Here is a 12,787-nt window from a genome sequence, read left to right on the forward strand (position 1 = left end):
GGAGAACTTGAAATTTTATTTTTGTAAAAAAGAGTCAAATTTTGTTCCTTTTAGTAAAAGGTTGGTTCTAAATGTTTTTTATTTCAGAAAGAAGGATTATTTGTTATACACTAAGTAGACCCATCAAAAAATATGCCACTGACAATTGTTCCATACATACTTGTTATTAAATGGAAATTAGGATCATTGAATGGAAATGTTCCTTGCTTTTAATCATTTTGCTTCATTGCAATTAATTCCCTTTTAAGGGGATTTTTATTCACTGCTGGGTTACTTACAGCACTTGGTGTCAGCTGCAAGCTGAAAAATTTACTTCTTCTTTCCCTGTGTACAAGATAGCCAGCTTTTAAATTCTGACCCTGCACATTCATTTCAGGACTATTGGAGGCTGATCAGGAGGTGAGATCAATAGAGTGGATACAAAATGCTCATCTCACACTCAATGCAGGAGTGGAGAGCAAACAGAAAATGGAAAAGGAAGGTTGTGAAAGGCAAAAGAAGGGAAAGAACTCCAGCCTTCATTGATCTGCAGTCCTACAAGTTCTTTTTTTCTTGGAATTCTCAAGTGCAATTAACCACTCACAGAAACAAGCACACTCTCACAGTCTGAACCACAGTTGACACATAACTCAATGTGGCACTTACCAATTAACTGCCATCTTATCCATTGGCCTGGATAAAAAAGAAAACTGGATCATTTCTGATTCTGGTTCCAGAAAGTAAAGGGGGAAAAACCCACCCAGTACCAGGTCTCCACCTCTGTAGACACTTGGTCTCATGGAATTATAACAGTTCCTGGGAGGTATGTCCTGTGAACTGCATGAAAAATTCAGGAGTAGGTTGAGAAACATCATAGAAAACAACATGTCAAGTCAACCCACCGTAAAATTAAAGGCCCAAATCCCAGTTGATATTAGGTGAAAATGGCCTGGATTATATCTGCTATCTCAGCTCCCTGCAGGGAGAACAGAGTTCTGTGTAGGGCACAGCTGATCCCAATAGAGCTGTATGTTCTCAACCTGTAGCCTGTGTGTGCTATTCTACTGTGTCACACAGGGACACAGCTAGAATCACAAGGAAGACATTTCAAAAAAGTCACAAGGCTGTGGCTTTGACTTACTGTCCCTGTGATCAGATCACCTCTGGCTTCTATATATTTCCATTGCTTCATTTGTGTCCCATCCGGGAACTCATGACATCATCCCACCCTGAGGCCAAGCACCTGCCACTCTCCATTAGGAGGAAAAACAGTTTTGGAAAAACATGCCTTGGACTCTCATTCCTCCCTAGGGCATTGCCAGGACAGAGCTCTGTAAACCTGTGTGCACAGGGGCCAAGAGTTGTTTGGTCAGTCAACTGTTTTGATTCATTTGGCAATTGTAGAAATAATTCTCTAAGGTTTTGTCGTTTTCATCATAGAGATCTTTAACATCCTTGGTTAAGTTATTCCAGGTATTTGATTGTTTTTGTAGCTATTGTGAATGGGATTGATATTAGAAGTTCTTCCTCAGCTGTGGCATTGCCTGTGTATACAAAGGCTGTTGATTTTTGTGCATTGATTTTATATCCTGCTACTGTGCCAAACTCTTCGATGAGTTCCAGTAGTCTCTTAGTAGAGTTCTTTGGGTCCCCTAAATAAAGAATCATATCATCTGCAAAGAGGGATAGTTTGAGTTCTTCCTTTCCAATTTGTATCCCTTTAATTTGGAGAAATCTTCCAAGCTCATGGATTGGAAGAATCAATATCATCAAAATGTCTATTCTCCCAAAAGCAATTTATACATTCAATGCAATACCAATCAAGATACCGAAGACATTCTTCTCAGATCTGGAAAAAATGATGCTGAAATTCATATGGAGACACAGAAGACCTCGAATAGCCAAAGCAATCTTGTACAACAAAAACAAAGCCAGAGGCATCACAATACCAGATTTCAGGACATACTACAGGGCAGTTGTTATCAAAACAGCATGGTACTGGTACAGAAACAGATGGATAGACCAATGGAACAGAATAGAAACACCAGGAATCAATCCAAACATCTACAGCCAACTTATATTTGATCAAAGATCCAAAACCAGTCCCTGGAATAAGGAAAGTCTTTTCAAGAAATGTTACTGGGAAAATTGGATTTCCACATGCAGAAGCTTGAAGCAAGACCCATACCTTTCACCTTACACAAAAATTCACTCAACATGGATTAAAGACTTAAATCTACGACCTGAAACCATCAAATTATTAGAGAGCATTGGAGAAACCCTGCAAGATATAGGTACAGGCAAAGACTTCTTGGATAAGACCCCAGCAGCATAGGCAGTCAAAACCAAAATTAACATTTGGGATTGCATCAAATTGAGAAGTTTCTGTACTTTAAAAGAAACAGTCAGCAAAGTGAAGAGGCAACCGACAGAATGGGAAAAAATATTTGCAAACTATACTACAGATAAAGGGTTGATAACCAGAATCTACAAAGAAATCAAGAAAATCCACAACAACAAAACAAACAACCCACTTAAGAGATTGGCCAAGAACCTCATAGACATTTTTCGAAAGAGGAAATCCAAATGGCCAACAGACACATGAAAAAATGTTCAAGATCACTAGCAATCAGTGAAATGCAAATCAAAACCACAATGAGGTTTCACCTCACCCCGGTGAGAATGGATCACATTCAGAAATCTACCAACAATAGATGCTGGAGAGGATGTGGGGAAAAAGGGACACTAACCCACTGTTGGTGGGAATGCAAACTGGTTAAGCCACTATGGAAGTCAGTCTGGAGATTCCTCAGAAACCTGAACATAACCCTACCATACAACCCAGCCATCCCACTCCTTGGAATTTACCTAAAGGAAATTAATTTGGCAAATAAAAATGCCATCTGCACATTAATGTTTATTGCAGCTCAATTCACAATAGCTAAGACCTGGAACCAACACAAATGCCCATCAACAGTAAACTGGATAAAGAAATTATGGGACATGTAGTCCATAGAATACTATACAGCAGTAAGGAACAATGAAACCTAGTCATTTGCAACAAGATGGAGGAATCTGGAAAGCATCATGCTGAGTGAGTTAAGCCAGTCCCAAAGAGACAAATATCATTTGTTTTCCCTGATCAGTGACAACCGAGCACCAAAGGGGAAACCTGTTGAAGTGAAATGGACACTATAAGAAACAATGACCTGATCAGCTCTTGTCCTGACTCTAGGTGTACAATGTAATACTTTATCCTTTTTAGTATTTGTTGTTGTTGTTGTTGTTTTGTTGTTCTAGTACTAGTGGTTGAACTATGTAATTAACACACAATTATTCTTAGGTGTTTAAATTTTAACTGAAAAGTGATCCCTGTTAAATTTAAGAGTGGAAAAAGAGAGGGAGGAGATGTACAATTGGGGACATGCTCAATTGGATTTGCCCCAAATGGTGGAGTTAGAAATGTGCCAGGGGATTACAATACAATCTCATCAAGGTTGCATGTACCAATGCCATCTCACTAGTCTAAGTGATCAGTTTCAGTTCACAATTGATGGATCTGATAGGTCTAAGAGTCAAAGGGATCACAGAAACAAGACAAGTGTCTGCTAATTCTAACTGATAGAATCAAAAAGGGAGAGAAAGATCCAACATGGGAAGTGGGATACACAGAAGACTCATAGAATGGCAGATGTCCTAAATAGTTCTCTGGCCTCAGAATCAGCCCTTGAGGCATTCGGATCTGGCTGAAGGGCCCATGAGAGTATTGTAGGCATGGAAAGCCAAGACACCATGGAAAAGAAAAGAACAAGAAGAAGACCTAAATGAAAGATCTCTGTGAGTGAGATCCCAGTGGAATGAACAGGGCCATCAAAGAAGGAGGTACCTTTCTCTGAAGGGAGGCGAGAACTTCCACTTTGACTATGACCCTATCGGAATAAGATCAAAGTCAGCGAACTCTAAAGGCTTCCATAGCCCTGGCAACTCATGACTAGAGCCTAGGGAGATTACTGACGCCATGAACAGGAGTGTCAAATTGTTAAGTCAGCAACAGGAGTCACTGTGTACTTACAACCCATGTGGGATCTGTCCTTAATGTGTTGTCCAATGTGAAGTGATGCTATAACTAGTACTGAAACAGTATTTTTACATTTTGTGTTTCTGTGTGGGCACAAACTGATGAGATCTTTACTAATTATATACTGAATCGATCTTCTGTATATAAAGATAATTGGAAATGAAAAAAAAACCTGGTGTTAAATTGGAAATGGCATAGAAAATTAATTAATTTTTTTAAAAAAATATTATGTAGGATCTCTGCCAGATCCGAATGCCTTGAGGGCTGATTCTGAGGCCAGAGTGTTGTTTAGGACATCTGCCATTCTATGAGTCTGCTGTGTATCCCGCTTCCCATGTTGGATCTTTCTCTCCCTTTTTGATTCTATCAGTTAGTATTAGCAGTTACTTGTCTTGTTTGTGTGATCTCTTTGACTCTTAGACCTATCAGAACTATCAATTGTGAGCTGATATTGATCACTTGGATTAGTGTGATGGCATTGGTATATGCCACCTGGGTGGGATTGTGTGGGAATCCCCTGGCACCTTTCTGACTACACCATTTGCGGCCAGTCCGATTGAGCATGTTCCAAATTGTTCATCTCCTCCCTCTCTTTTTCCACTCTTAGATTTAACAGGGATCACTTTTCTGTTAAAATTTAAACTCCTAAGGATAATTGTGCGTTAATTACTGAGTTCAACCAATAGTACTAGAACAAAAACAACAACAACAAATACTAAAAAGGATAAAGTATTACATTGTACATCTAAAGTCAGGACAGGAGCTGATCAGTTCATTGTTGCTTATAGTGTCCATTTCACTTAACAGGTTTCCCCTTTGGCGCTCAGTTGTCACCGATCAGGGAAAACATATGATATTTGTCTCTTTGGGACTGGCTTAATTCACTCAGCATGATGTCTTCCAGATTGCTCCATGTTGTTGCAAATGACTGGGTTTCGTTGTTTCTTACTGCTGTATAGTATTCTATGGAGTACATGTCCCATAATTTCTTTATCCAGTCTACTGTTGTTGGACATTTAGGTTGATTCCAGGTCTTTGCTATTGTGAATTGAGCTGCAATAAACCCATAAGAGTATAGCAGGCATGGAAAGCCAAGATATCACGGAAAAAAAAAAGACCTAAATGAAAGATCTCTGTGAGTGAGATCCCAGTGGAAAGAACGGGGCCATCAAAGAAGGAGGTACCCTTCTCCGAAGGGAGGAGGGAACCTCCACTTTGACTATGACCCTATCGGAATAAGATCAAAGTCAGCGAACCCTAAAGGCTTCCATAGCCCTGGCAACTCATGACTAGAGCCTAGGGAGATTACTGACGCCATGAACAGGAGTGTCAAATTGTTAAGTCAGCAACAGGAGTCACTGTGTACTTACATCCCATGTGGGATCTGTCCTTAATGTGTTGTCTAATGTGCAGTGATGCTATAACTAGTACTGAAACAGTATTTTTACACTTTGTGTTTCTGTGTGGGTACAAACTGATGAGGTCTTTACTAATTATATACTGAATCGATCTTCTGTATATAAAGATAATTGGAAATGAAAAAAAAAAAACAACCGGGTGTTAAAATGGAAATGGCATAGAAAATTAATCAATTCGAAAAAAAAATTATGTAGGATCTCTGTCTTTAATGTGCTGTACATTGCTATTTAATGCTATAATTAGTAATCCAATGGTAGTTTATTCACTTTACGCTGCTATGTGGGCAAAATGTTGAAATCTTTACCTAATATATACTAAACTGATCTTCTGTATATAAAGAGAATTGAAAATGAATCTTTACATGAATGGAAAGGGAAAGGGAGCGGGAAAGGGGAGGGTTGCGGGCGGGAGGGAAGTTATGGGAGGGGGGAAGCCATTGTAACCCACAAGCTATACTTTGGAAATTTATATTCATTAAATAAAAGTTTAATAAAAAAATATTATGTAGGATCTCTATCTTTAATGTGCTGTACACTCTTATTTAATGCTATAACTAGTACTCCAGCAGTATTTTGTTTTCATTTTGTGTTATTATGGGGGCAAACCGTTGAAATCTTTACTTAATATACACTAAACTGATAATCTGTATATAAAGAGAATTGAAAATGAATCTTTATGTGAATGGAAGGGGAGAGGGAGCGGGAAAGGGGAGGGTTGCAGGTGGGAGTGAAGTTATGGGAGGGGGGCAGCCATTGTAACCCATAAGCTGTACTTTGGAAATTTGTATTCATTAAATAAAAGTTTAATAAATGAAAAAAAATGAAAAAGGTAAAAAGAAATAATTACTTTGGGAAGTAAAAAAAATTCAGTTTAAATCATTGCACAAAATCCTTTTTCAAGAAGGTGAAAGGTCACATTCATGACTGATGACCCTATGGGTGCCCCAGGAAGTCTCTTCATGGTTGTGCCTAATATCTCTCCCAGGCCTGTAGTACTCTAATGGAGAAATAGAATTCAGGAATTGCACATAATTTGTGTATCCAGAGAAGGGCAGTAGTTCATCCCTGCACTTACACTTTTACATCATCTTGTGTAATCTAATTGTGTTTATAGTACATCAAAATACGTAACATTTCTCACCATATATAATGAAGCCTTTCAATGAATACAGGAATATATATATATATATATATATATAGCATCTGTGTGTGTGTGTGTGTTCCCTCTTAATTTGCTTTTAACCAATGTATTAGCTTTCTTCCTAATATATTCTCAGCTGCTGATAGAAAGTTGCACAATTGAAAGACACTTGCTGATGACATGTGTGAGGAACATCATATTTTATGCATACATGTGAAATAAGAATTGAATGCATACTTAAAATTTCACACGTCATCTCCTCTCTCCTCCCTCTATTTCAAATTCTTCTCATGGAATGACTGTCCTTGAATGCAGTAGGCCTTTCTATCTGTCTGCATGAATGACCAAGCCTTGTTCATGTGCACTCTCGCAGGGAAACTCGAATTTGAGCCAACAACCCAAGACCCAGAGGAAAATCCACACACTATGGATATTGTGGTGTGCTATATGGTGACTTGATGACAGGGAAATTCTTCAACCCCAGCACTGTTTGTAAATGTGCTTTCCCTTGGATGTTGCTGAAGCTGTAGGACAGGCATAATTAGAAAGAGAGAGAGCAGTCAAATGAGCGGCAGGAGGTGTATGTGTACTCAGCAGTCCTTATTTTTTCTTCAACATCCCTATCCTCAATGTTTCTTTTTGGTAGAAATTAGTTTTTGTGGCCACCATGCATAGGTTCAAATGATGAGAAAATTTTTTTCCATGAACCCTTCCAACAAATTGGGAATTCTTAACACAATCAAGATAGGTGTATGATGTAGTTCAAGGTTGGCTAGGGTATGGGCTCTTTGGAACTCATCCCAAAGATTTGGCTGCATCTGTGTGGAAGCTAAACCTAGTTCTTCAATAACATAAGCAAAACATGGGTGGACAGGTCACTATGATTTTGTGTAGGTCAAACATCGAGTGGTAGGGTTATTTAAAATTCTATTTAAGTTCAATAAATGAAACCCAAGCTCAATTTTGGTTCAACAAATACAAATCGATCCATAGACTTTTCAGAATTCACAAGTTCTCCTTAAAGACACCTTGCGTTGTCTGGTAGGCCCAAAGTTACAAAAATAGAAACATTCTATAAATTTAAACGTATGTATACAGACTACTAATGTTATGTTCCATCTCTACCTTTGGACTACTTTATGAGACTGTGATTTTCCTTTGAATTTAAGGATCAGTGTGTGACCAAAAACAAAGCTTCCTAATCTCCACACGATATTGCAACTATTCATAGTCTGAGCTAAACCTTATCTCTGGGCTTATGATGCCTACTATAAGGCATATTAGGCATAGATCTTTGGGACCCTTTGAAAAATTCACTGTAAATTATTCCAATTACTAACTGTAAATAAGAACACAGACTATTTCTTTTTTTCTCTTTTATTAATGAATATAAATTTCCAAAGTACAGCTTATGGATTACAATGGCTTCCCCCCCATAACTTCCCTCCCACCCGCAACCCTCCCCTTTCTGCTCGCTCTCCCCTTCCATTCACATCAAGATTCATTTTTCAATTCTCTTTATATACAGAAAATCAATTTAGTATATATAAAGATTTCAACAGTTTGCCGTCACATAGCAACGCAAAGTGAAAAAATACTGTTGGAGTACTAGTTATAGCATTAAATAACAGTGTACAGCACATTAATGACAGAGATCCTACATGATAGTTTTTTAAAAATTGATTAATATTCTATGTAATTTCCAATTTAACACCAAGTTTTTTTTATTAAACTTTTATTTAATGAATATAAATTTCCAAAGTACAGCTTATGGGTTACAATGGCTTCCCCCTCCAAATACTTCCCTCCCACCCACAACCCTCCCCTTTCCCACTCCCTCTCCCCTTCCAATCACATCATGATTCATTTTCAATTCTCTTTATATACAGAAGATCAGTTTAGTATATATTAGGTAATGATTTCAACAGTTTGCCCCCATATTTTTTTTCATTTTCAATTATCTTTATATACAGAAGATCAATTCAGTATATACTAAGTAAAGATTTCATCAGTATGCACCCACACATAAACACAAAGTGTAAAAATACTATTTCAGTACTGGCTATATCATTACTTCACATTGGACAACCCATTAAGGACAGATACCACATGGGACGTAAGCACACAGTGTCTCTTGATGTTGATTTAACAATTTAACACTCTTGTTTATGGCGTCAGTAATCTCTCTAGGCTCTAGTCATGAGTTGCCAAGGCTATGGAAGTCTTTAGGTTTTGCCGACTTCGATCTTATTCCAAAAGGGTCATAGTCAAATTGGAAGTTCTCTCCACCCTTCAGAGAAAGGTACCTCCCACCTTGACGGCCCCGTTCTTTCCACTGGGATCATACTCGCTGACATCCTTCATTTAGGTCTTCTTTTTTTTTTGCCAGAGTGTCTTGGCTTTCCATGCCTACAATACTCTCATGGGCTCTTCAGCCAGATCCGAATGCCTTAAGGGCTGATTCTGAGGCCAGAGAACTATTTAGGACATCTGCCATTCTATGAGTCTGCTGTGTCTCCCCCTTCCCATGCTGGATCCTTCTCTGCCTTTTTGATTTTATCAGTTAGTGTTAGCAGACATTAGTCTTGTTTGGGACACAGATATTTCAACTACTCTTACTACAAGTAAAAAAAATGAATTAGATGGTGAAATAAACTCTCTGAGATTTTTTTACATGCTTATTTGCTTTTTTTCCTGGACTTATATCGCTTTGAGTAATTTAATCTATTTGTCCCATGAGTTACTAAATATAAGTGATGGATTCAGAAAATGTAGAAGTAAACTCCAGACAAATCCAACTATAATTCAGGAAGAAAAGGCATCCTCGGCTGGCACCACGGCTCACTAGGCTAATCCTTCACCTTGCGGCGCCGGCACACTGGATACTAGACCCGGTTGGGGCGCCGGATTCTGTCCCGGTTGCCCCTCTACCCAGCCAGCTCTCTGCTGTGGCCAGGGAGTGCAGTGGAGGATGGCCCAAGTGCTTGGGCCCTGCACCCCATGGGAGACCAGGAGAAGCACCTGGCTCCTGCCATCGGATCAGCGCGGTGCGCTGGCCGCAGCGGACATTGGAGGGTGAACCAACGGCAAAGGAAGACCTTTCTCTCTGTCTCTCTCTCTCACTGTCCACTCTGCCTGTCAAAAAATAAAAAAAAAAATAAAAAATTTAAAAAAAGAAAAGGCATCCTCAGTATCTAGTGATACTGCTTTCAAGAGGAGCATAAGAGTTTCCTCTGCAAATGATCACAGGCTACATTGGTGATGTAGAGTCTTGTCAATGTATACATTGTAGAAAAACGCTTCTTCATGTGTGGAAGGTGTGGACCATGGCAGCAACGTGGGGCATGGTTGTGCATGAGGCAATCCCCATGCTGCACTCTGTCAGTCTGAGCACAGAGAAGATGCATTTCACATGCACATTGCTTTAAGGAGTGCGACTTTTGTTCACAGAAGGAATGAAATTAGGCAAGATACCCAGAGGCTCCATATGCTTTGAAATTCCAAGTGAGGAAAGCATGAACATTGGATGTAGCATCATCAGGGCAGTGGTCTTTCCCTTATTTTATCTCCATGTCTCTGGGGAGCACAGCCCCCTCTCTCACCAACCACTGTTACATATTTACTCCGAGACTAATGTAAATCTTTACTGCATTGATGTCTTACAACTTTGGGGTTCATGTGTTACTAATGCATACCTGACTAACCTCGGAAATAAAATCATTTCCAGCACGGAATCCTCCAAAACTACTATGTTCCGTGTTTGGCAGTGATATGTGTGAAAGAATCTGGGATGGGTGCACTCATTAGCAAAGCCCTTAAATCGCTTGAGTATTTTATCATCATTCTATATTATTTTTTGAAAGATTATTATTTATTTATTTTAGAGATAGAGTTACAACAGTAAGAGGGAAAGACAGAGAGAAAGGTCTTCCATCTGTTGGTTCATTCCCCAAATGGTCGCAATGGCTGGAGCTGTGCCAATCTGAAGCCAGGAGCCAGAAGCCTGCTCTGGTCTCCCACAGAGGTGCAGGGGCCCAAGGACTTGAATCATCCTCCACTGCTTTCCCAGGCCATAGCAGAGAGCTGGATTAGAAGAGGAGCAGCTGCGACCAGAACCAGCACCCATATGGGATGCTGGCGAGTAGGCAGAGTATCAACACATTGCGCCACAGTGCTGGCATCATCAATTTCATATTAAAGAACATAATTACCTACCTTTAGAAAACATTATTTAAAATTTTAATGTAAAATAAATAAACAAATTATCAAATGCATGTTTATGAAAATGAGAAATGTCATGAAAATTCATATCACACAAAATACTACTTTTAGAATTTTAACACTCAACTTATTTATATTTATGTATTTTTATATTTGAATAATAGAGAGTTTTGTTTCTTTAGTATCTTCATTATTTTGAAAACTTTTCACTTGGAAGTCACTTCTTTTGGGGAGTGTCTTTTTAGTAGCTTTAAGTTTTAGAAACTTGCCTAAAACATGAATAAATAAAAACAAGATGTTTTCACAAAAATAAACATATATATTCACTGCATTTTCCTCAGAGCCATTTGAAATATCCTGTGCACTCAGAAGAGCTCGAGGTACATACCCAAATGCATATTTTTACAAGAATACTCAGGACAATCTATTCATAACACTGGAAGTGTGGAAACAACACAAATCATTACCTGTGAATGATTGAATAAGTTGAATATGGCAGATCCATAAAACTGAATGTTCTGTGGCTATAAAAATAATGAAGGATACCTGCTATAACTTGGATAAATTGAAAATGTAATGCCATGTGAAAGAAGCTAGATCTAAGAGGTCTCATATGACCTCATTCCATTGCCAGGAACTGTCCAGAGTAGGTAAACACATAGCAACTAAAGAGATGAATGGTTGCATGAACCACGTTCATGCAAGTTTGCAAGTGGCTGCTTAGTGGACAAGGCTTTGATTATGGGATGATGCAAAGGGCTTCAATCTACACAGACATGATCATTGCACAAACTTGTGAACATACTTTATAAAAAGTCAGTGTAGAATTTGAATATAAAAGTACTGTAATAGCACATCCTTGTACATTACTTCAGTGGTTCCCACAGGGTATGTGAATTTCAACACACAATAATAGCATCATTGTCCCCTGGAATAAGAACACTAAGCAAAGGAAAAAAGAGAAAGCAGTCAAATGATTACAGAATACTGCCTTTAATTCTGTTTCTACTGATAGTTGTAATAAAGGTATGCTATTCAAATAACCAGACAGTAATGATTGACTAAGATATTTGTGAAGAATACAATGTCCAAAGTGAAGAATTCTCAAGGATTAGTTGACTCTTGTGTTTGGGAAATAAATTCCACTTAAATTTTAACAACAAAAGGAAAAATAAAAGACCTTCAGGAAAGTAACATAAAGCAGGTATAACTGAGACATATTTTCAATTATGAACATTTATAGCATCTACATTAATAAACAAAAAGGAAATTAATTAGTGTGCATATTTTCCCCTATGGGGAACACACAGCCAAATCCTCTTCCCAACGCAATCAGTGGGTCAGGCCCTCTCTAGTGTTGGGTGAGAGGGTCTCTCCATCTAACGAGCATCTGAGGTTTAGGGGTTAAATGTCCCCAATGTTTTTGGAACCTTGATTCCCTTGACCCTTTTGAAAAATTTCTTGTGGGTCGTGAGTAATTTTAGTAGAGTGTTGAATCATTTTACGTCTTGGCAGCACTTTTAAACATCCCAATTGGTTATTATCTCTGTAAGATGAGAGATCTATCTTTTGACATCTCCAGGGGCCCTTTTGGAGATACCAAAAGTTTAGAGAATTTAGAATCTTGATTTTTAGAGACTTTGTTAAAGGTGCCAAGAGAACTTATAGTATCTGGTTAGAATAGAATTTTTTAACATCCTGAAATGATAGCCCTTCATTAGACAGGGTGATCCTAACACTTTTAGACCAGGTCTAATCATAATGATATTTAACAATGCTTTTCATCAATCTGAACTTAACAGAGACAGTAGAATACACACTAGATTACCTTGGGAACCCGAAATAAAAACCTTGAACATAAGAGTTAGCACACAAAATCCTCACATAACTCAGAACTATTTAACAGAGCTAAAAAGAGAACTTTAGAAACAGCAGAGTAACCAATTAAGT

At 38.4% G+C, this 12,787-nt stretch overlaps 1 protein-coding gene across 1 annotated transcript in view; it reads right to left on the reverse strand.

The window, feature by feature from the left end:
* Positions 1-659, reverse strand: part of LOC133750019 (vomeronasal type-2 receptor 116-like) — a 39,254-nt gene extending 38,595 nt beyond the window's left edge. Inside the window, exon 1 of the mRNA XM_062179406.1 lies at positions 646-659. Within this exon, the coding sequence (XP_062035390.1) occupies positions 646-659 (14 nt within the window). The remainder of the gene's footprint in view (positions 1-645) is intronic.
* Positions 660-12,787: the final 12,128 nt, after the last annotated feature.

Source organism: Lepus europaeus, chromosome 20 (assembly GCF_033115175.1).
Source record: "Lepus europaeus isolate LE1 chromosome 20, mLepTim1.pri, whole genome shotgun sequence".
Taxonomy (NCBI): Eukaryota; Metazoa; Chordata; class Mammalia; order Lagomorpha; family Leporidae; genus Lepus; species Lepus europaeus.